We start from the raw sequence: 25770 nt of genomic DNA, 5'->3' as shown, positions 1-25770 counted from the left end.
CTGTGCCTTAAAACCAACCTCTTTGACTGAACATTTGACCATCTGTCCCAATATCTCGTCATGTGGTTTGATGTCGAGTTTAGTTTGATAACAATCCTGTGAAACATTTGAGGATGTTTTACCACATTAAAGGTGCTATATAAATGCAAGTTGTTGTTGTTTTAGGCAGTCACCCACTATGGCTGAAAAATGGCCTGACATTTCCTGGTCAAATGTTTCTCAAACGTTTTTGGGCCATAGGACATCACTCCCTAGAATCGCGTCCTGTTGCATCCAGTTTACACCTGTACAATGAGGTCTAATTTTTATCACAAGAAATATATACTGGCAGAGTCAGCCACCGCTTCAATAACAATTCCATTCCACACATGTACAAAAAACATGTACTGCATCACAGTCTTAACAACCACATGCATGTAGAAAGTGCTGGCAGGATAAGCAAAGGCAAACATGCACTGAACCTGTGTCCATTCTCCCTACAAATTCTAAATCACCTTTCCATAATCTACGCAGCCCTGTAAATGTATAGAAGCCTGGCCTATTGTAGTTGCCTCATTAGCCACAGTGCCTGCTGGGATAAAGCTGCTGCCGTCAAAGGTGGACACAACAAGTGGCAATTCTGGATTCATTTCTGCTCACATATTCAACGGGCTGGTTCTGCTGCCAAATTAATGTTCGGTCCTTCACTGTTATTAACTCGCACCAAGTCCTGTTGCCCTATGACCCCTGTGCTCGCTGACCTAAAATTCTCATCCCTCCATGGCCACCCTATCTCTGTAATCTCCTCCAGCCCACCATCTCCAAAATCTCTGTGATCCTCCAGTTCTGGCCTCTTGTGCATCACTGGTTTTAATTACTCCACCATTGGTGGCCACACCTTCAGTTGCCCAGGCTGCAAGCTCTGGAATCCCCTCCCTACCTCACTTTCCTCCTTTAGAGACAGTCCATAAAAGCTACCTCTTTGACCAAGCTTTTGGTCATCTGACCCAATATCTCCTTTTGTGGCTCAGTGTCCTACTTTGTTTTACAATGCTCCTGTAAGGTGTCTTGGGATGTTTCATTACATTAAAGGTACCAAATATACGTTGTTATTAATAGGTGCATCGCCAGCACTTTGTGGCGAGGGAGAGATTCTCTTGAATTGCAAATCGCAATAATACCCACTAAACTTGCCACAGAAAGTTAGGGCTGGTACTTGACAGCATAATGAGGCTTTTAAAGAGATTCATGTTCCTGCAATGCTACGAACTCTCTGGTCCAGGAAAAGAATTTAAACTGTGGAACTGTGGAAACTAATTGTTCTTTCCCTTCATTTCTATCTGGGCCTGAATTGCCTCTATTTCGCTCTTTTCAATCATTTGACTTTTTCTTTCTCAATCTTCAAATCTCATTGCTTAAGGAGATAAACTGTTGATCCTGTCGTTCACCGAGTTCCCCGTTGCCTTCGCCACACTGTTTTCAGCTTACACTCCCAAGACATGTTTGAACCAAAGGGTGCAGGAGAAAGTCTAACGGGGCACACCGTGAGAAGTCCCACTGCGGGAAACGCTGGGCCAATATTTGGCTTGTGGTGGAACAAGATAATGGGATTTTTCAAAGCTATTTGCTTATTAGTTACACAATGTGGTTAGAGAGCGATAACAAAAGTCGTCTTCCTATCCAGGGAAGTGGTCAAAGCCACGCTGGGATGCGTGAGGAAGATCGCCCGAGGACAGAGATTGTTACTGGCAAGCCACGCTGCCTCACATGCCCGAATAGCTGGCGGACGCCGCCAAGGTGAGGGCTGCGACTCGTGGTGCATTTAATCCAGGCCTGGAGTCAAAAACCCGTAAGGAAGGATGAGGTAAAAACAACTGAAGAGAAAATTGCTGCAGCAATTTGAAACGGAGTGTGAGACTCACACAGTGACAGTCGTTTTAAAAAAAATTACTGAAGCTGTAGTTTCACTTACACAGCGACAGGAAGCTTCAGTATCAGAACACACGTTAAAACAAATGTATCTTGTAATAATCTACAAGATGAATGAAACATCATTTGCCCCACAATTTCATTGAAAGAGTTTGACTGCAATCTGCCGCGGCAAATCCAAACCTCCAATCACCTCAAGTCCAAAGTTTTTCGTTTCCAGCACTGACATTTATCTTTCAAACAAGCCCCTTACTTTATTCAACAATGACGTCTAATAAATAATTTAACTTGATTAGTTAAGCACAGCTTTTAACATTCATGTGTTCCGGTTCATTTTTGCTATCTTACTGTCTTCTTAAAAAAGAATGAAAGAGAGAGAGAGAGAGAGAGAAGGAATGAGGGAGTATTGCGGTAACATACAGTACCATGAGCTGCAGTGGCCTCCCAGTCAGTTGTACACAGTTAACAGATCACTCGCGGCCTGCAGCAGACTGCAAAAACAGCTTTAGGGTTTCTGGCACTTTGTCAAGCAGGCAACTCTGCTCCACTCTGGCACATTCCTTCTCCCTACCTCCCAGCCCCTTGCATGCGGATCGTCAGATTTCCTTCAACAGTTAATTGTCTCAACTGCGAGATTCTAAACAGCCACAGTTAAGAAATGTGAAATCCTCCTAAAGTGACTGTCACAGCAAATCAGCCTCTCGCACCAGTGGTAACATTTTCCAAGGAAGTATTCTGCTTGCAGTTCCTGAACCGTCTCTCCTCCTCCACCCCCCCCCCCCTTTCGTCCCTCGAGAACTAAACGCACTTTTGTGGCAATAAAACATTCATGCGACTTGGAATTTTAACACAATGCCATTTCCCTAGTTTAACCTGAATGGAATGCAGTAAGTCACAACAGACTACATCATCCTGCCATTAAACACTGCCAAGGAGGCTCTCTGCACTGTGCTCATTCTGACCAGGGAGTAGCTCACAGACACAGCACTGAGAAAGCATTCCTGCTTGCCCCTGACCTCCTGCAGCTACACCCAGCTCCTCTCTCTGAACTTTGCCCTGCTTCAGGATTGTGACAGAATTGTGATATATGTGTCACTTACACATAGACTTCATTACTGCAGACAGAAGTGAAAGAGTCGCAAGTTCAGACTGACCAGACTTTAAAACAAGCTGCTGTAGGGAACTACTGTATGAGTTCTCTTCCAGTTATTGCATTAACTCTTCAGGCACCCATTCTCTGCTGTAAATATTTTCCATTATTTTGCTCTCAGTAAGGCTGTTGATAGGCTCAGATACTACAGCAACTAAAAAGAAACTTCAGCCAGTCGTGAAAACCTTCAGCTGCAGTTTCTTAGAAACCAAGAGTAGAAAGTAAAGTTTAAAATACAGTTTAAAGGTGTGAGAGAGGTGGACATGTATATATACACACAAGCACCAGCGCACACACACATACAAGCAAACATGCATGGAGTGACTAAACATGTACACACATGCATACATCCACAATTTTTTTCTTGTGATCTATTTTACTGGAAGTCTGGATTCCAGCTGTTTATTATTAATGTTAATTTTGTCCCTAAACCTTGCCTTGAGTCTTGGGGGGAGTGGGGGGTTGCAGGGGGTGGGTAGTGAGCAGGAGGGTGGAATTTTCTGTCAGCAGGTAATACTGGGTGTTATCAGAAGAATGGCAAAAGAAACTAAATCGTCAGGCATAGCGTGTAAACTACCATCAAAATGTTCCTGCTGTTTCTGCATAATCCCTCAGATTCAGCTTGCTGTTAGGGGACAGACTAATGTGCAAGTTGTCCAGGATTGCACAGGGCAGGGTTGCCCTGTTAGGTGCTGTTTTCTATACACAATCCGTAACCATCCCCTGCCCTTCCTTCAACACAGCATCTATATCTTTGCTGTGAGTTCACCATAGGAAGGCCTTGTTGAGGGCTAAGGGGAAAGGGTACAGGCCTAACGGGACAGATCTTTCAAAGAGGCAGTCTTGGCATGACTGGCCGAATTGCTTCCTTCTGTGCTGTATGGGCTTATGAGACAACAGACGGACTCCTCTTGAACAAAAGCAGGAGAATGCCTTGTTTTCTCTGGAATGAGTAGCATGTTCACACAAACATGCGCTTCTGAAATGTACATTTCCAAAGGAAAAAAGTAGGAATTCTCCAGAATGTTTTAGTTAATATGGGAATGCCGGGCACTAAGTGGTAAAGCAAAGCCCATTCGGAAGCTACATTGTCAGAGAAGACATTTTAACAAGCCGACCCCCTCCTGTCCATAAAACATCAATGAATAACTGTCAGAATCCACTTGTCCAGTCTTGGCATGAAAATATTTCTGAACTGCCGAGTAAAGGCCTAATTTTTAAAAACAGAGTTTTTCTGTTTGCAAAAGGTGAGGTATGAAACAAGAAAGAATAATTCTTTTTTAAAAATGAAGTACAAGTCCATTATTTTCTGCTGGTTCCTGGATTTTCTCACATAGATGTGTTTTGTTCATGAGCCTTCAGCTTAATTTTCACCATCAGTAAAGGAAACATCAGAATTCCAGCCATGATCCCAGCCCCTGCTCTGCTCCAAATCGAAACACTTCTGCACCCCCCCCCCCCCCCCCTCCTCAGCCCTCCATCCTCCATCTCCCTTCTGGCTGGTTTTGGACCTGGTGAGAGGCAGCAATTCAATTAAAAATGTGAATGAAAGTCCAATGCATCGCCACCAAAAGATAACAGTCCAAAGGGGCAGCAGCAACAACTATTATATAGCACGAAAATAAAAGCAAAATACTGCAGATGCTGGAAATCTGAAATAAAAACAAAAAGTGCTGGAAATACTCAGCAAGTCTGGCAGCATCTGTGGAGAGAGAAGCAGAGTTAACGTTTCTGGTCAGTGACCAGTGAATTCTGATGAAAGGTCACTGACCTGACATGTTAACTCTGCTTCTCTCTCCACAGATGCTGCCCGACCTGCTGAGTATTTCCAGCTCTTTTTGTTTTTATTTATATAGCATCTTTGACAAAATAAAACATCCCAAGTTGCTTCACAGGAGTGTTATAAAGCAAAATTTTGACACCAATGTTAGAGCAGATGGTCAAAAGCTTTGTCAAAGAAGGAGGTTTAAGGAGCACTTTAAAAGGAGGAAAGAGCAGCAGAGAAGCAGAAAGGTTTAGGGAGCAAATTCTAGAGCTTAGGATTTGGGCAATTGAAAGCACAGCTTCCAGTGCCAGTGGACCAATTAAAATTGTAGATGCTCAAAGGGCCAGAACTAGAGAAGTGCAGAGATCTCGGAAGGTTGTGGGGCTGGAGGAGATAACAGACATAGGGAGGGGCGAGGCATGGAGGAATTTGAAAACAAGAATGAGAATTTTACAATTGAGATGTTGCTTAACCGGAAGCAAGTGTAGGTCAGTGAGTCACAGGGGGTGAAAAATAGAAATAGAAAATAGGAGCAGGAGTAGGCCATTCAGCCCTTCGGGCCTGCACCGCCATTCAAAAAAGATCATGGCTGATGGTCTAATTCAGTACCCTGTTCCCGCTTTTTCCTCATATCCCTTGATCCCTTTGGCATTAATATATCTATCGTCTTCTTGAATATATATAATGACTTGGCCTCCACTGCTTTCTGCGGTAGAGAACTCCACAGATTCACCACCCTCTGAGTGAAGAAATTTCTCCTCTCAGTACTCAATGGCATACCCTGTATCCTGAGACTGTGACCCCTGGTTCTGGACTCCCCAGCCATCGGGAACATCCTCCCTGCATCTAGCCTGTCTAGTCCTGTTAGAATTTTATAGGCTTCTATGAGATCCCCTCTCATTCTTCTAAACTCTAGTGAATGTAGGCCTAGCCGACACAATCTTTCCTCATACGTCAATCTTGCCATCCCAGGAATCAGCCGAGTCAATCTTCTTTGCAATCCCTCCATGGCAAGATCATCATTCCTCAGATAAGGAGACCAAAACTGTACACAATACTCCAGATGTGGTCTCGCCAAGGCCCTGTATAACTGCAGTAAGACATCCTTGCTCCTGTACTCAAATCCTCTTGCAACAAAGACCAACATATCATTTTGCCTTCCGAATTTCTTGCTGCACCTGAATGTTTGCTTTCAGTGACTGGTGTACAAGGACACTCAGGTCTCATTGCACCTACCCTTTCCCAATCTATCACCATTCAGATAATAATCTGCCTTTCTCTCTTTACAACCAAAGTGGATAACCTCACATTTATCCACGTTATACTGCATCTGCCCACTCACCCAACTTGTCCAAATCACTTTGGAGCCTCTTTGCATCCTCCTCACAGCTTACTTTCCCCCCCAGCTTTGTGTCATCTGTAAACTTGGAAATGTTACATTTAGTTCCCTCACCCAAGTCATTAATATATATTGTGAATAGCTGGGGCCCAAGCACTGATCCCTGCAGTACCCCACTAGTCACTGCCTGCCACCCAGAAAAAGACCCGTTTATTTCTACTCTCTCTTTCCTGTCTGTCAGCAAATTCTCAATCCATGCCAGTATATTACCCCCTATCCCATGTGCTTTAATTTTGCACACTAACCTCTTATGTGCGACCTTATCAAAAGCTTTCTGAAAATCCAAATACACCACATCCACTGGTTCTCCTTTATCTATTCTATTAGTTCCATTCTCAAAAAACTCCAGTAGATTTGTTAAGCATGATTTCCCTTTCATAAATCCATGCTGACTTTGCCCAATCCTGTTTATGCTTTCCAGGTGTTCTGCTATCACATCATTTATAAAAGACTCGAGCATTTTCCCCACTACTGATGTAAAGCTCACTTGTCTGTAGTTCCCTGTTTTTTTCTCTCCCTCTTTTTTTTAAAAAATAGTGGGGTTACATTTGCCACCCTCCAATCTGTAGGAACTGCTCCAGAGGCTATAGAATTTTGGAAGATGACCACCAATGCATCCACTATTTCCAGGGCCACTTCCTTCAGTACTCTGGCATGTAGATTATCAGGCCCTGGGGATTTGTCAGCCTTTAACCCCATTAATTTCCCTAGCACTATTTTTTTTTTTTACTAATACTGATTTCCTTCAGTTCCTCCCTCTCATTAGACCCTTGGTTTCCGAACATTTCTGGGAAGTTATTTGTGTCCTCCTTAATGAACACAGAGCCAAAGTATGTGTTTAATTGTTCTGCCATTTCTTTGTTCCCCATTATAATTTCTCGCATTTCTGACTGTCAGGGACCTACATTTTTCTTCACTAATCTTTTTGACTTCACATATTTATAGAAGCTTTTACAGTCAGTTTTTATGTTCCCTGCAAGTTTGCTATCATACTTTATTTTCCCCCGCTTAATCAACCACTTTGTCCTCCTTTGCTGAATTCTAAACTGCTCCCAATCCTCAGACTTGCTGCTTTTTCTGGCAATTTTATATCCTCATCTTTAGATCTAATACTATCCCTAATTTCTTTGTAAGCCATGGTTAAGCCACCTTTCCGGTTTTATTTTTGCGCCAGACAGGAATGAATAATTGTTGTAATTCATGCACACGTTCTTTAAATATTATCCATTGCCTATCCACTGTCAACCCTTTTAGTAAAGTTCCCCAACCTAATATGGCCAACTCGCACATCACACCTTCATAATTTCCTTTATTTAGATTCAGGACCCTCGTTTCGGATTCAAATATTTCATTCTCCATCTTAATGAAGAATTCTATCATGTTATGGTCGCTCCTCTCCAAGGGACCCCGCACAACAAGATTGTTAATTAATCCTTTCTCATTGCACAATACCCAGTCTAGGATAGCCTGTTCTCTAGTTGGTGATGGGTGAAAGGGACTTAGTGAGAGTTAAGACATGGGCAACAGAGTTTTGGATGATGTCAAGTTTATGGAAGGTGGAATGTGGGAGGCCAGCCAGGAGTGTGTTGGAATAGTCAAGTCTAGAGGTAACAAAGGCATGAATGAGGGTTTCAGAAGACGAGCTGAGGCAGGGGTGGAGTCGGTCAATGTTACAGAGGTAGAAATCTTAACGATGATGCAGATGTGGTTAGAAGTTCATCTCAGGGTCAAATATGACACCGAAGTTGTGAACAGTCTGGTTCAGCCTCAGATAGTTGCCAGGGAGTGGGATGGAGTCGGTCATTAGGGAATGGAGTTTGTGGCGGGGACCAAAGACAATGGCTTCAGTCTTCCAATATATTATTGGAGGAAATTTCTGCTCATCCAATTCTGGATGTCGCATGAGCAGCCTGACAATTTAAAGACAATGGAAGAGTTGAGAAATGTGGTGGTGAGATAAAGCTGAGTGTCGTCAGTGGACATGTGGAAACTGACGCTGTGTTTTCAGATGATGTGACCGAGGGGAAGCATGTAGATGAGAAATGGGAGGAGATTAAGGATAGATCCTTGGCGGACATCAGAGGTAATGGTGTGGGAGCAGGAAGAGAAGCAATTGATACTCTGGCTACTATTAGATAGATAAGAATGGAACCAGGCGAGTGCAGTCCCACCCAGCTGGACGACAGTGCAGAGGCACTGGAGGAGGATGGTGTGGTCAATTGTGTTAAAGGCTGCAGACAGGTCACGAAGGATGAGGAGGGAAAGTTTACCTTTATCACAGTCACATAGGATGTCATTTGTAACTGCTAAATACAAGATAGTCATTAATAAATCTAATACGGAATTCTTTACCCAGAGAGTGGTGAGAATGTGCAAATCACTACCAGAGGCAGTGGTTGAGGTGAATAGCATTGATGCATTTAAGGGGAAGGTAGATAAACACATGAAGGAGAAAGGAATATAAGGATGTGTTAATGGGGTTAGATGAAGCAGGGCAGGGTGAGGCTCATGTGGAGCGGCGACAGGGAGAGCGAGGTGGCAGCTGGGTAAGTGAGTTTACAACTAATATAAACTTACCTTTTTGTTTCGGCAGTTTCTTTTTGCAGCAGCGACAGGGAGAGCGAGGTGGCAGCTGGGTAAGTAAGTCCTATATATTTGGGCAGTGGCTGAACCTGAGACACTACACCTGTAGTGTCTCCCACCCGTCCTCCTCCTCTAACCAAAAAAAAAGGACTCGGTGGTGTGCAGATAAGGTAAGGCTTTTTCTATTTATTTTTTTTTCGTGTGATTGGTAAAAACTTTTCGTTCCTTTTTCATTGATCTAAGTTAAGACTAAGTTAAGCTTAATATTAAAAATGGCAGGAGATCTCAGACCCGTGTTATGCTCCTCTTGCTCAATGTGGGAGCTCAGGGACACGGCTGATGTCCCTGACTCCTTCACGTGCTGGAAGTGTGTCCAGCTGCAGCTCGTTAGACCACATGACGGCTCTGGAGCTGCAGATGGACTCACTTTGGAGCATCCGCGATGCTGAGGAGGTCGTGGATAGCACGTTTAGCGAATTGGTCACACCACAGATTAGGATTGCTGAGGGAGAAAGGGAATGGGTGATCAAAAGGCAGAGAAAGAGCAGGAAGGCAGTGCAGGTGTCCCCTGCGGTCATCTCCCTCCAAAACAGGTGTACCGTTTTGGATACTGTTGAGGGAGATGGCTCACCAGGGGAAGGCAGCAGTAGCCAGGTTCATGGCACTGTGGCTGGCTTTGCTGTTCGGAAGGGCGGGAAAAAGAGTGGAAGGGCTATAGTTATCGGGGATTCGATTGTAAGGGGAGTAGATAGGCGGTTCTGTGGTCGAAAACGAGACTCCCGAATGGTATGTTGCCTCCCAGGTGCACGGGTCAGGGATGTCTCAGATCAGCTGCAGAACATTCTGAAAGGGGAGGGTGAACAGCCAGTTGTCATTGTGTACATAGGCACCAATGATATAGGTAAAAAATGGGATGAGGTCCTACAAGCAGAATTTAGGGAGTTAGGAGCCAAGTTAAAAAGTAGGACCTCAGAGGTAGTAATCTCAGGATTGCTACCAGTGCCAGTCAGAGTAGAAATGAAAGAATACTCAGGATGAATGCGTGGCTTGAGAGATGGTGCAGGAGGGAGGGGTTCAGATTTTTGGGACATTGGGACCGGTTCTGGGGGAGGTGGGACTATTACAAATTGGACGGTCTACACCTGGGCCGGACTGGAACCAATGTCCTTGGGGGTGCTTTTGCTAACGCTGTTGGGGAGGGTTTAAACTAATGTGGCAGGGAGATGGGAACCAAATGAGGAGGTCAGTGGACAGGAAGGAGGTAGTAACTAAAGCCTGTAAGGAACTAGATAATGAAGTCAGCGTGACTAAGGGAAAGAGTAGACAGGGAGCAGATGATGAACGCAAAGGGACTGGTGGTCTGAGGTGCATTTGTTTTAATGCAAGAAATGTAGTAGGTAAGGCAGATGAACTTAGGGCTTGGATTAGTACCTGGGAGTATGATGTTATTGCTATTACTGAGACTTGGTTGAGGGAAGGGCATGATTGGCAACTAAATATCCCAGGATATCGATGCTTCAGGCGGGATAGAGAGGGAGGTAAAAGGGGTGGAGGAGTTGCATTACTGGTCAAAGAGGATATCACAGCTTTGCTGAAGGAGGGCACTATGGAGGACTCGAGCAGTGAGGCAATATGGGCAGAACTCAGAAATAGGAAGGGTGCAGTAACAATGTTGGGGCTGTACTACAGGCCTCCCAACAGCGAGCGTGAGATAGAGGTACAAATATGTAAACAGATTATGGAAAGATGTAGGAGCAACAGGGTGGTGGTGATAGGAGATTTTAATTTTCCCAACATTGACTGGGATTCACTTAGTGTTAGAGGTCTAGATGGAGCAGAATTTGTAAGGTGCATCCAGGAGGGTTTTCTAGAGCAGTATGTAAATAGTCCAACTCGGGAAGGGGCCATACTGGACCTGGTGTTGGGGAATGAGCCTGGCCAGGTGGTTGAAGTTTCAGTAGGGGACTACTTTGGGAATAATGATCACAATTCCGTAAGTTTTAGAATACTCATGGACAAAGACAAGAGTGGTCCTAAAGGAAGAGTGCTAAATTGGGGGAAGGCCAACTATACCAAAATTCGGCAGGAGCTGGGGAATGTAGATTGGGAGCAGCTGTTTGAAGGTAAATCCACATTTGATATGTGGGAGGCTTTGAAAGAGAGGTTGATTAGCGTGCAGGAGAGACATGTTCCCATGAAAATGAGGGATAGAAATGGCAAGATTAGGGAACCATGGATGACAGGTGAAATTGTGAGACTAACTAAGAGGAAAAAGGAAGCATCCATAAGGTCTAGGAGGCTGAAGAAAGACGAAGCTTTGAAAGAATATCGGGAATGTAGGACCAATCTGAAATGAGGAATTAAGAGGGCTAAAAGGGGTCATGAAATATCTTTAGCAAACAGGGTTAAGGAAAATCCCAAAGCCTTTTATTCATATATAAGGAGCAAGAGGGTAACTAGAGAAAGGATTGGCCCACTCAAGGACAAAGGAGGAAAGTTATGCGTGGGGTCAGAGAAAATGGGGGAGATTCTAAACGAGCACTTTGCATCGGTATTCACCGAGGAGAGGGACATGACGGATGTTGAGGTTAGGGACAGATGTTTGATTACTCTAGGTCAATTCGGCATAAAGAGGGAGGAAATGTTTGGCATTCTAAAAGGCATTAAGGTGGACAAGTCCCCAGGTCCGGATGGGATCTATCCCAGGTTACTGAGGGAAGCGAGAGAGGAAATAGCTGGGGCCTTAACAGATATCTTTGCAGCATCCTTAAACACGGGTGAGGTCCCGGAGGACTGGAGAATTGCTAATGTTGTCCCCTTGTTTAAGAAGGGTAGCAGGGATAATCCAGGTAATTATAGACCGGTGAGCCTGATGTCAGTGGTAGGGAAGCTGCTGGAGAAGATACTGAAGGATAGGATCTATTCCCATTTGGAAGAAAATGGGCTCATCAGTGATAGGCAACATGGTTTTTTGCAGGGAAGGTCATGTCTTACCAACTTAATAGAATTCTTTGAGGAAGTGACAAAGTTGATTGATGAGGGAAGGGCTGTAGATGTCATATACATGGACTTCAGTAAGGCGTTTGATAAGGTTCCCCATGGTAGGCTGATGGAGAAAGTGAAGTCGCATGGGGTCCAGGGTGTACTAGCTAGATGGATAAAGAACTGGCTGGGCAACAGGAGACAGAGAGTAGCAGTGGAAGGGAGTTTCTCAAAATGGAGACATGTGACCAGTGGTGTTCCACAGGGATCCGTGCTGGGACCACTGTTGTTTGTGATTATACATAAATGATTTGGAGGAAAGTATAGGTGGTCTGATTAGCAAGTTTGCAGATGACACTAAGATTGGTGGAGTAGCAGATAGTGAAGGGGACTGTCGGAGAAAAACAGCAGAATATAGATAGATTGGAGAGTTGGGCAGAGAAATGGCAGATGGAGTTCAATCAGGGCAAATGCGAGGTGATGCATTTTGGAAGATCCAATTCAAGAGTGAACTATACAGTAAATGGAAATGTCCTGGGGAAAATTGATGTATAGAGAGATTTGGGTGTTCAGGTCCATTGTTCCCTGAAGGTGGCAACGCAGGTCAATAGAGTTGTCAAGAAGGCATACGGCATGCTTTCCTTCATCAGACGGGGTATTGAGTACAAGGGTTGGCAGGTCATGTTACAGTTGTATAAGACTTTGGTTCGGCCACATTTGGAATACTGCGTGCAGTTCTGGTCGCCACATTACCAAAAGGATGTAGATGCTTTGGAGAGGGTGCAGAGGAGGTTCACCAGGATGTTGCCTGGTATGGAGGGCGCTAGCTATGAAGAGAGGTTGAGTAGATTAGGATTATTTTCATTAGAAAGACGGAGGTTGAGGGGGACCTGATTGAGGTGTACAAAATCATGAGAGGTATAGACAGGGTGGATAGCAAGAAGCTTTTTCCCCAGAGTGGGCGATTCAATTACTAGGGGTCACGAGTTCAAAGTGAGGGGAAAAGTTTAGGGGGGATATGCGTGGAAAGTTCTTTACGCAGAGGGTGGTGGGTGACTGGAACGCGTCGCTGGCGGAGGTGGTAGACGCGGGCACGATAGCGTCTTTTCAGATGTATCTAGACAGATACATGAATGGGCAGGAAGCAAAGAGATACAGACCCTTAGAAAATAGGCGACATGTTTAGATAGAGGATCTGGATCGGCGTAGGCTTGGAGGGCCGAAGGGCCTGTTCCTGTGCTGTAATTTTCTTTGTTCTTTGAACATAAATGCCAACATAGACCAGTTAGGCTGAATGGCTGATATTGATTCCAATCCACCATTCCTGACACAATGAGCTCTGGAAGTAAGCTGTCCATCAGTAATAGATGCCAAACATTTACCAACAAGTCCTTCTCCACATGCTTTCCCTTTTATCCAGAGAGAAAAGTTCAGCAAGTGATTAGCAAATTTAGAGAGAATAAAAGAAATAAGGAAAGAGAAAGTGCAAAAAGGTTCCTAGCAGGAATTCCCAGTTTGCAAACCAAAGATTCCTATAAACACAGAGTTCACTTAGGTAATATGCGGATCTCACACCTTTGCAACTCTCTGAAGAGATAATTATATCATGAAAAACATTCCCTAATGCGCAGTTATGGAATTATCAAAATTCATATTATTTGATGCATTTTATGTTCAGAATGGTGAGGAGCATCATATTTGTGAAATGGGCCTTGCAGCCAATCAAGTTTGGTTTGAATCTGGTCCCAGAGGTATAACAAGTGCAGTAATCCTGTGCTATTGAATCCTCCAATTATTTAATTACAAAATAAAAATATGAATTTGTTTATAAATGTAACAACACACTGAGGTGACAACAGGCCTTTAAGGAAGGGTGTTTGAACCAGGCTGAAAAATAATGAGCCTTTGAGTGTTTTCGGTCTTAATTTGGAGGATCTGCTGCACAATTCACCTGAAGTGCTTTTAAAGACACAATCTTACTGACATCATGGTTAATTCCCTTATTGTTTAAGATATTGCACAGCTTGAAGTTTACATCAAACATCTATCATCCCATCTCGGCTGAATAAGTAACCGTAGAAATTTGTTGTGACAACAGTGCCAGATTTGATCGGGTAACCCTTGTTTTACGACATTAAAGGCACTATATAAATGCAAGTTTCAGTTATTGTAGAAAGTGCTGTCTGTCAGAATATCTTCAAAATATTTACAGCTGTGCTATAAAAACATAATGACCCAGATTTTACAATCAGTGGCGAAGGAACGGCGTTTGCTGTTCACTTTGCTGACAGCTGAAGAGTTTTCATGGGCTTGTGAGTGACAACTTGCTGTCATCAGGAGGCTGATACAGCACAGTGCCCTCTATGGGGGATATGTGGTGAGAGAGAGCAAGGCAAGAAACAGCGAGGCTCTTCAACCAGATTTAAGAATTCTCAGACACACGAGGCTGAATTTTAATAGTTCAGCAAGCTTCAAAAAGTGTGCAGCGTGTGCATGAGGCGTATTTCGCGCGGCGTCTCATTAGCATGGAGGGACAGAACACCTGCCCCCAATGACGTGAACTAAGGTTTTAGTTTCCCTCTCCCCCGCCAACCCACCTCCCCCCCCCCCCCCCCCCCCCAAAACACTGTTTTGCTGGTCCCGACCTTTCACCTCAAATGTACAGATCTTTGCCCTTCAACCCCCTCCCACCATTCCGTCAGCCAATTTTAACAGATTTCCCTGCTCCCCCCGCCGGACTGAAAACTTCACTCCTCTCCCCCACCCTTCCACCACCAGTGTTACACCTCGGATCTCCAAATGGTGTGGGACTTCCAGCCACCAGCCGGAATATCGGTGTGGGATGGCTGTCGTTGAAAGGTAGGTTAATTTGCATTCATTAAACTTGACTAAGATATGTAAATTATGTTTTTTTTAAACTGAGTGGCAGGGGGCCACCCCTAAAATGTGGTGGGGTCTTCCCAGCATTGAGGACCCTGGCGGACCTCTCCCAGAAGGATTTTCCGGGCCCCCCGCCATGACCCCTGACTTCGAGGGGTGGTAAAATTCAGCCCGCAGAGTCTAAACCAGGGAAGTATAAAGCAGAAAATATATATTAGATTTGAATCATATACAGAAAGTGAAATAAAGAGATGAAACAAAAGATGGGATTGAGAGAGATAAAAGTGACGGACAGAAAAAGGTAAAACAGAATTAATTTTAATTCCTTTTTAAATCTGCAACACTAATTAAATTCTGATGGAATGAGTCCCCACACATGTAAAATTACATTTTCCGGGCTAAAGAGGTTGTTTGGAGGTAATAGTGGCAAATCACACTGTTAACATTCACTTACATCTGAAAGCACTAGTTCTAATTTTTTTCTGGCTTGTTTAGTGGATAAATATTGCAAATACACACCCTTCATGTGTTTGAATGCCGAGTCTATCGGTGAGGTACAGTTAGAGTGGAGACTGTGGAGAAGCAGGGTAACTCGGACAGCAATCTCCGGATTTCCACACTTAACTGCATGTGCGGACTCCGGAAGTTGCTGTGTGATTTATTTCATGACAACTCTGAGTGCTGAAAGCCTTTTTGTCAATGAGAGGACTCTGATTACACTTTGACAAAAACTAAATTAAATTTAGTTATTAATTGCCATTGCTACTAAACATGTTGAATTGTGAACAGGATGAATATGGCCACACTCAGAAATGAGCAAAACTTGCTCAAGTGAGATGGATGTTAATGGTAGAAAACATAAATTTTTACATGTTGTCTGAGTGATGAAATGACCCTCTTGTATGTGCTGGATAATGAGGTGTCCATACAAACAACAGGCTATGAAACAAGCCCTTCTAATTGTCTTCTGCACTGTAAACATTGTGAATCGAAGTAGTATTAAAAGGGAGAAGCACCAGGCAATTTTCTGTTGGATTTTTCACAGAAGAGTATTTTTGGGAGGAAGACAATTATTCCCAATTCTGCCTGCTTTTCCCTGTGCCTGCAAAGAATTGGTCATGGGTCTCAGAGTTGGTAGTTGTTGATAACCTCATGAAAGGTTCTATTTTGCTTACTGCACAAGGGGACAATGCTGTTTATCCCCAGGGCAAATATGAATCAGCACTTGTCAATTCATGTTGTTTATTTTCATTGCCTACATTAGCACATATAAACAACAATTTGCATTTATATAGCACCTTTAACGTCGTAATAAAACATCCCAAGGCACTTCACAGGAGTGTTACCAGACAACATAGGCCACTGAGCCATATAAGGAGATATTACAGCAGGTGACCAAAAGCTTGGTCAAAGAGTTAGGTTTTAAGGAGAAAAGAGAGGGGGACGGGTAGAGAGGATTAGGGAAAGAATTCCAGAGCTTAGCGCCCAGGCAGCCAAAGGCACAACCTCCAATAGAGCAGCGGTGAAAATGGGGGATGTGCAAGAGACCAGAACTGGAGAAGTGCAGAGATCTTGGAGGGTTTAAAGAATAGAGTTTGGGGGCAAAATACCAAATGGTGGAGTAAGTGCCCTGAAAGGAGAAAATTCACTGGTAAAAAACTGACTGTCCCTTGAATGATGAGCTGATTTGTGCAGACTAGCCTCTTGTGATTGGTCAACATCTCAATTGCTAAAGACTACTCTTATTTAGCTGGTGTGATAAAACCTATTTTCTCACACAAGACAGCTCTTCAGCCCTTCAACGTTACTGCAATAGACCGAGAATGTAATAAAATATATTACTTGCTAAGGAGCACAGAAATGCTGACTCATTCCCAACACACTTTACTGCAAGAAACTTACATTACAGTGTCACTAAGGAAGGGTATGTATACTAAAGGGCCTCCTCTGTGCATGAAGGCCTCAAATCTTACATCAATTGACTTTTTTTTTTATCAGCACCGATCCAGTAATGAAAAGGTCTGTGTGGCAGCATAATCCATGCCACTGCATTCCTTAATTCAAGTCACACTGAAGGCAGACTTTTCAATGGAGCTACCATATGACTTTCACTAGTTCATTAGCAGTTGGGGTTTATGTCTTCCATCCTGCAAAAAACTGGACATGTGGCGCAGTGGTTATCACCGCAGCATCACAGCTCCAGCGACCCGGGTTCAATTCTGGGTACTGCCTGTGCGGAGTTTGCAAGTTCTCCCTGTGTCTGCGTGGGTTTCCGCCGGGTGCTCCGGTTTCCTCCCACCTCCAAAAGACTTGCAGGTTGATAGGTTAATTGGCCATTGTAAATTGCCCCTAGTGTAAGTAGGAGAACGGTGGGGATGTGGTAGAAAATATGGGGGCAGTGTAGGGTTAGTATAAATGGGTGGTTGTTGGTCGGCACAGACTCAGTGGGCCGAAGGGCCTGTTTCAGTGCTGTATCTCTAAAATAAAAAAAAATAAAAATGCCCCTGGTACGGTTGGCAGAGCTCTCCCCTTTTAGCATGGCCTTGCAGGACCTGCACAGATCAGTCTTGATGAGATATTAATCCCTGGCCCCATCTGCCATGGCTGGTCAATGTTACAGCTCCTAAAGCATGCAGGAAGCACAATATAATCCCAGTACCACAAATAAACCCTTCTGCATGGGAGCGGAATACAATTTGTTTCAGTTTCAGCTCTGTGGCAACAAAATCATAAACTACAACCAGGCCCTTTTACCCACCAAGGTGGTATTTTGCTGATTTTCAGAACATCCAAATTATTAGAACATCTGAGTGCCAGCTGTACAATATGGTTTTTAAACTACTTTGAGAACCCAACTGCCATAGCATGCCCAGATCTCCATTACTCACTGGTTAAAGAGGTCATTGGTACTCACGCAGTAGAAATGATTTAACAAGTCCAGCAGGTGTCTACTCGCTAATTTTAGACTATACACTCTATTCACACCCCCCACATCCTTAACCTTACATAAAGGTTAGCAGCAAAAAGAATAAAATAGAAAATAATTTTGATTAGCAGATTCACAGTGTCATGCAGGCCCCCACCTGCCTTGCATGAGGCATATTAATTTCACCACAAGGATAATAAATTTCAAACTGTTGTTGAAGTTTGCCAGATCTTTACTGGAAAGACATTTGCATATTAACAGATAGTGTTTGGATAGGACAAAGGACCATTCCCTGACATATTCAACCCACAATGGACTTTTGATCACCAGACGTTGAAGGTGGGGGAGCTTGCATTCCAGGTTGCCTGCTAACATGGCCGAATACACAAACAGACATGGTCAAACCAGCTGGTCACATGACTAACCTGCTGGGCAACCTGAGTTTTTTGAATTTGTACAAACAGTTTGGGCAGAAGATCTCTGCTGGCTGGCTTGCCACAACCTCTCCTGTCTGCCCACTCCCATCTCTTTCTCACTGAACTCCAAATCCACTGAAGACACATGAACCCCAAGAGAGAAAAGTATCCAAAAGTGAACAAGGTTTAAGAAAAATACTGGGCCCCAACGAAAAGCAAGATCAGTTAATTATAGACCGGTGAGCCTGACGTCAGTGGTAGGGAAGCTGCTGGAGAAGATACTGAGGGATAGGATCTATTCCCATTTGGAAGAAAATGGGCTCATCAGTGATAGGCAACATGGTTTTGTGCAAGGAAGGTCATGTCTTACCAACTTAATAGAATTCTTTGAGGAAGTGACAAAGTTGATTGATGAGGGAAGGGCTGTCGATGTCATATACATGGACTTCAGTAAGGCGTTTGATAAGGTTCCCCATGGCAGGCTGATGGAGAAAGTGAAGGCGCTTGGGGTCCAAGGTGTACTAGCTAGATGGATAAAGAACTGGCTGGGCAACAGGAGACAGAGAGTAGCAGTAGAAGGGAGTTTCTCAAAATGGAGACGTGTGACCAGTGGGGTTCCACAGGGATCCGTGCTGGGACCACTGTTGTTTGTGATATACATTAATGATTTGGAGGAAAGTATAGGTGGACTGATTAGCAAATTTGCAGACGACACTAAGATTGGTGGAGTAGCAGATAGTGAAGGGGACTGTCAGAGAATACAGCAGAATATAGATAGATTGGAGAGTTGGGCAGAGAAATGGCAGATGGAGTTCAATCAGGGCAAATGCGAGGTGATGCATTTTGGAAGATCCAATTCAAGAGTGAACTATACAGTAAATGGAAAAGTCCTAGGGAAAATTGATGTCCAGAGAGATTTGGGTGTTCAGGTCCACTGTTCCCTGAAGGTGGCAACGCAGGTAAATAGAGTGGTCAAGAAGGCATACGGCATGCTTTCCTTCATCGGACGGGGCATTGAGTACAAGAGTTGGCAGGTCATGTTACAGTTGTATAGGACTTTGGTTCGGCCACATTTGGAATCCTGCGTACAGTTCTGGTCGCCACATTATCAAAAGGATGTGGATGCTTTGGAGAGGGTGCAGAGGAGGTTCACCAGGATGTTGCCTGGTATGGAGGGCGCTAGCTATGAAGAGAGGTTGAGCAGATTAGGATTATTTTCATTAGAAAGACGGAGGTTGAGGGGGGACCTGATTGAGGTGTACAAAATCATGAGAGGTATAGACAGGGTGGATAGCAAGAGGCTTTTTCCCAGAGTGGGGGTTTCAATTACTAGAGGACACGAGTTCAAAGTGAAAGGGGAAAAGTTTAGGGGGGATATGCGTGGAAAGTTCTTTACGCAGAGGGTGGTGGGCACCTGGAACGCATTGCCAGCGGAGGTGGTAGATGCGGGCACGATGGAGTCTTTTAAGATGTATCTAGACAGATACATGAATGGGCAGGAAGAAAAGAGATACAGAACCTTAGAAAATAGGCGACATGTTTAGAGAGAGGATCTGGATCGGCGCAGGCTTGGAGGGCCGAAGGGCCTGTTCCTGTGCTGTAATTATCTTTGTTCTTTGTTTTTTTTTTATCTACCTGCAATAAAGGACACTACAATGCGCTCTAAGAACTGTAACACAAAAAACCTCCTCAGATATACTTTTCCATTTTATTTCGCCTGTTCTTTTTCTGTTTCTATCTGCATGTGTGTATCGCGTGTGCATGTTGTGTATCCATAGGCGTTAACCGAATTAGAGTTTAAGTTTAATCAATTTCAACTTTTTTTTCTTTAAACCTAAGAAAGCCTGTTTGTGCTGGTTTCTTTGCCTTATAATTGGAAAGCGGTGAACAAGGGTTCACCAAGGGGGAGCTAAAACCATGGTATGTTTACAATTAAACCCTGTTACGGTAAGACCAGGGGAAGGCTGAGAAGGAACCCTAGACACCTTTCTCACCTGGTTGTAACAACACTAACAGGTCACTAGACACAGTGTTGCCCCGCGTAGGGCTTTGTAACACACACAGCTCTGTGCCAAATTAACCACACAGTACTAGTCATCTACTATCTATGGTTAAAGAAGGGATTAGCAAAGCATTATAAAGCTTTTGTAGGGTAATCGCAAAGATTTATGCATCCTCATGGATGACATACAACTTTTTTTTTTGTAGCAAGAAGTTTGACTCATCCAGTTGAGGAGCATCGGTGCTGAGGAACAGAACAATGTTTGCACCCAGGGTCAGGATCAAGCATCGCAGATCAGGAATAACAGGCTCTGATGCAGAATAAAGCTCTTCGCACTCTGCCCCACCAATGGTGGCAAACTTCCTTTCGGTACCAAATGAACCCGTTTCTAAAGAATGTATTTATGCTTCTACCTCTGCTGTACAGAAGAAACCTCAACTTCAAAAATTCACCCAAAACTGGACCATTGGGATGTTTCTCACTTCCTGGGCCAGCTGTCACTGAGTGAGACACGTAATTACAGGCCAATTTGTGCCAAATGGTCGGCACATAAGGAACTGAGTTGAAACCACTCTAAACTCATTTCATGTAGGACCTTCATTATCAACAGACCAGCAGCTTTCACATAGTGTTCTGGGCTGCAATTCTTAGCCTGAGTCCCAAAAATGAAATGACATTCCCTTGTGCCACCCAATCTGCAATAAAAATTATTTTATTGATTTAAAGCCTCAATCTTTTACACAACCCAGCACGCTGCCCACAAAATGGTCCAGTGGTGCCCAGTAGGCAGCAGTATTCTAGCTCAATATTAATCATATGTTGGATCTGACATGCAAGGCTATTCCACAAGGGCCTTCAAAGCCCACATAATATCTGAATATGATGAAAGAGATTAGAGAGTCATGAGCATTGGGTTTGCACTCATACATCACATCTTCAATTCACTTCAGGACCAATCACTCCTCAAGGCCTCAGCCTGTTGAAGAGAGAAGTAAGTGTTTCAAGAAGGTTTTAACAGTTGTCACAAACAGTCCAGGGAAAATCTCAGAGATAATTGATCAGTTATTCTTCAGCACCACAGGTTTTATTATGAAGGATTCAAAGCAGCATTTACAACAGTGGCTACAATTCAAAAAAGAATTGAATTGATTGTAAAGCACTTTGGGACATTGAGGTTGCAAAAGGCGCTATAAAAATGCAAGTTTCTGTTCTTTTTAGACTGTCTCACACAATGATCCCAAGCTGCCTTAAGCTTGAATAATGTTGTCTCCTCTTTGAAGAAGTGATAATAAGTCATGAGAAAATGCCTAGCCGTACCATCCTAAAAAAACATGAAGATTGTGTCTGACTCTCTCACAGCTTGTGAGTTGCTATGATTTGTCAGGGGTTAGGTGTTGCAAATGGAGGTTCTACGTTGGCCACTCTGGAAAAGGTCTGCTGCAACTGGAGGCTTGTGTTGAAGGAGCAGTGCAGCAATTGCACAGATGACCACGTCTCTCGAGATACACATTAAAGAGAACTGGCCCCTTAAACTTGGACGTGAACACAGAAATACAATGCACTTTCAACAGCTCCTCTGTCACTGGGAGCATAGCTGTGTGCGTGTTATGTATGCATATGTTATATATTATATATTTTTTATTCTTTCATGGGATGTGAGCGTCACTGGCCCAGCGTTTGTTGCCCTAGTTTTCCTTGAGAAGGTGGTGAGCCACCTTCTTGAGTCACTTCAGTCCATGTGGTCCTCAGGACCAAAAAGGTGTTTTAAAAGTTTTTCACACTGATTGTTATTCTGAATAAATATTGATTTAAAAATCTAGAATTTCCATAATGAAATGGTGGGTGTCTTAAGTAGCATAGACTGTACATTATCACTGTTATGTGTAACATTTACTAAGTATTTACAGCACAGAAACAGGCCATTTAGCCCAACAGATCCATGCCAGTGTTTATGCTCCACATGAACTTTCTCTCACTCCTCTTCATCAAACCCTATCAGCATATCCTTCTATACCTTTCTCCCTTGTGTGTGGGGAGTGGGGTGGGTGGTAGGGAAGAGGTGGATCATTGTCTGATCCCCATGCAGTGGGATTCCAAAATCACTGAGGAGACCAAATTAGAAAAAAATAATTTGCAGAAATTTTTTTTTTAATAGTTCACATATCAGTAAATATTCTAACATTTTGTTTTGAATCAGAATCTATGAACCACATTCAACATTCAGAAAAGAAAAGAAAATTATAATTGTCAAAAATGTGAAACAGAAAAGGCTCGACAAATTAACTGATGGTTAAATTCCTTTTGTGGGACAGTAATTCTACCTCACAAAGTTAACCAGTCTTTTCTCATTGTGCATTTCCAAATTTATTTCTGATTTGCAGCATTTTTAGTTTTTATTTCCAGAAGTCCAAGAGTTTGTTTTAAATGGGTAGTTCTTGCACATTCAACAAGATCAAACTAATATGATTGAATTGATTTTGCAACCTTTTCGGATCGTCCAGAGTGCAGAACACAGCCAACATTCTGCAGCACACTTAAAGTTCTTGCTTAGAATTAATGTAAAATCACTGTTTGAGCCGACAGTGTGGTGACACTGCTGATTATGGGGCAGTGACATATTTGTCTAACAAGTGTCCCTCTGTCTAACAAGCAGTACAGAGGGAACACTGCACTCACAGAGGGACAGTACTGAGGCAGCAGTGCACTGTCGGAAGAGCCGTCTTTCAGATTAAAATCAAGGCCCTGTCTGCTCTCTAAGGTGTACGTAAAAAATAGCATGACACTACTGGAAGAGGAGGTGGGGAGTTCTTCCCGGTGTGCTGGCCAATATGTATCCCACAAATAATACTAAAACAGATGATCTGGTCATTTAACTCATTGCTGTTTGTGGGAGCTTGCTATACACCACTCGGCTGCCACGCTTCCTACATTACGACAGTGACTACATTTTGTAGTATTTCATTGGCTGTAAAGCACTTTGGGATGTCCTGAGCTTGTGAAATGTGCGATAGAAATCCAAGTCTTTCTTTATCATACAATGTATATTATAACATAAGAAAATTGCTCCTTATTTGAGTCCTGAGCTGTTTGACATTTGACTTTATATATTCAACAATTCCTAATGATTCAGAAATACATGACTGAATTATTACCATAGAAACTGGAGGAGGCCATTTGGCTCCTATAGTCTATTCTACCATTCAATTAGAACATGGCTGATCTGTAACTCAACTGCATGTTGGCTTCATATCCCTTAAAACCCTTATCCAACAAAAATCTATCAATCTCAGTCTTGAAAGTTTCAGACTTTGGGGCTTCCTGTTTTTAAACACCCACTCAACTCAAATCTCAGTGAGCAACCTACCTAGTAATCAAGAATAGCAAGTGTTCTAACCAACCAGTATCCAGACCCCATCCCCCACCCCATCACCCTCCCCCACTAATCTACTCCACCCCTTCTCCCTCCCTCAGCCCAATATTTCCAGGATCAAACTTCCACAATACAGGGCTAAACAAGCTGCCTTCACCATCTCCTAGAACCTGCATCACCTCACAGTGCCTGCAGCCTGATGTAACAATACATTCCTCTCATTGATTCTGTACAGTCACACTTAATGTACCGTGTGTGGGAATGTACACTGTCATAAAACATATATGTGAATGGACCCTTAATCCTGCAATGGCTTTGTGTAGTATACAGGAATGTGCACCTGTGTGCATAATTGCTTCATAAATGTGACCCTTAATAGAAACCTACAAAAATTAATCTATAAGCTTAATATGTTTTTTTTTAAGGCTATCCTCCCTCCATGAGAATCTATTCTTTGGCAGAGAGAGGACAGTTAGCTGCCTTTCTGCTTTTCAAAATAAACTGCTGGGACGCTGGAAGAGAAATAAGCCCTGGGTCACATTCAGGAACTTACTCACACATCTCACTGAGAGGGTACAGAGCAGCATTGACCGAGAACTCAGGAGCAGGTCACTCACCTACCAATCTACTGTGGGATGGTGTGCGACAGACAGAAAATACTGAATAACAAAAAAAAGCTTAGCAATCTTCAGGGTTAAATGACAAGAATAGACGAATTGACTGTTAAGTATTTACATGGAATGCTCACCACCTTTATATGTTGTCTGAACAATTTGTGATTCCTCAATGTAATATCAGTCGTATTAATCTGTCCCTCTTCCTAATAATCATGCTTTTGATTTCAGGTCAGTTTATAAGTTCAAATTCAGCTCGTCAGCAAATACAATTGTGGGTGGGGGTAGGGTTTCAAATGCCAATCAGACCATCACAATAATTCACGTAAAAGTTACTCCATGTGAGTGAGACATAGGAACGGGAGTAGGCCGCTCAGCCCCTCGAGCCTATTCTGTCATGGGATGAAACAATTTCACTGCAAGTACGGAACTTGGGTGATTTGAATGAGGTTTTGTTGAAGGCGCTGAAAATGTAGTGCATCAACAATGCTACAACCTCAATCAGACTTTGGGAATTTTTTTTTTTAAAACAACACTTCATCACACAAACAATCTGGCACCAAGTAAAGAATCTGTCAGTCTCAACAACCTCACCCTAAAATCAGCACCCAGCTCCCTCCCTGAAGATGTTTGTTTGAGACCTTTTGTCGGTCCAAGTGGAAGTGCAAGTTGATCCTTTCAGTTGGTCCCTCTCTCTGCCGAGGACTCATTCCTTTCTCTTCAGATTCTGTGCACCCCCTTCTTCCCACTTCAGTCTGTTCCTTTCTTCGCAGTTAGCAGAATTGTGCTGCGCTCCCTCAGAAACCTCTCCCAAGAAAAAAGGAGAGGAGTACACTTTTTAATATATGCGCTGCTTACGCTTAATGGCCATATTCCTAGTGATACAGCAGAAAAACAACAAAAGGGAAAAGCTGGGGTAAGCAGCGAACAGCAGCCAGCAGCAGCAGCCCAGTGTGTGTGGCCCAGGCAGCGGGAAGTAAGCAAGCCCAGCAACACCAGAGTGGAGAGGCAGCTGGGCTGACATGCTAATTCAGCGCTTTAGCAAATCAATGCCACTTGAAGAGTACAATGTGAGCCCTCAATGTACAGACGCCAGGGGACCAAGAAATGCATTCTCAAGTATTTCACATTAAGAGGGAATAATGTGTTAATTTATAACTCTTCACCCTGTACACTTGGATTATCCATCTGTGTCAGCGATTTGACTTCGTAAATTTATCAAAAACAGGGAGAAGGGAAAGGCATCCTCCAGTCAAGAACCAGGGAATGGTACTTAAAAAAATTGCAGTCCATTTTTGCCCCTTCAGCTCTGTTACAGTGCCCAGGGGAGCTCTGCTCGCACTGCAGTGATTGCACTAGGTCTCATCATTCACAAATGACAGGAGGGGAGGAAGCAGCAGCAGCAGCTAAGACTGCTAGCAATAGACATTACTTCAGGAAAGTTAGCAAAGTCCCAGTATATACATTCAGGCATTCACACACACACACGCAATCACACTCTGTCTCATACACACACTCACTCACAGGCCTCACATACTCTCACACTCATATTTACACAATTGCGCACAAACACTTACGCACTCTCAGTCACAGTCACAAACACACATTTACACACTTTCTCACTCACACACAGATTTTAAAAATCCAACACAAGACTGACTGCTGACGTACAGACTGTAATGAAACACTGATTGAGTTCCAAGACATCACAAGCTTCATTGAATGGGTCAGCTGAGCACATATAGGAAAAAATGCAATGACCTGGCTATACATCA

At 43.4% G+C, this 25770-nt stretch overlaps 1 protein-coding gene across 4 annotated transcripts in view; it reads right to left on the bottom strand.

Moving 5' to 3' along the window:
• bnc2 (basonuclin zinc finger protein 2) overlaps window positions 1–25770 on the bottom strand; it is a 669216-nt gene that overhangs the window by 365410 nt on the left and 278036 nt on the right. The window contains exon 1 of one of the 4 annotated variants that reach the window (XM_068030503.1): window positions 2334–2613. The exons of the other annotated variants lie outside the window; for them this stretch is intronic. Coding sequence (XP_067886604.1) covers window positions 2334–2336 — 3 coding nt within the window. The 5' untranslated portion in view covers window positions 2337–2613. Of the gene's footprint in view, window positions 1–2333; window positions 2614–25770 lie in introns of those variants that run through there. 4 annotated transcript variants of the gene reach the window in all.

This window comes from Heterodontus francisci, chromosome 4, assembly GCF_036365525.1.
Source record: "Heterodontus francisci isolate sHetFra1 chromosome 4, sHetFra1.hap1, whole genome shotgun sequence".
NCBI lineage: Eukaryota > Metazoa > Chordata > Chondrichthyes > Heterodontiformes > Heterodontidae > Heterodontus > Heterodontus francisci.
The sequence above is the reverse complement of the archived record's forward strand: the minus strand, read 5'-3'. Positions and strand labels throughout refer to the sequence as shown.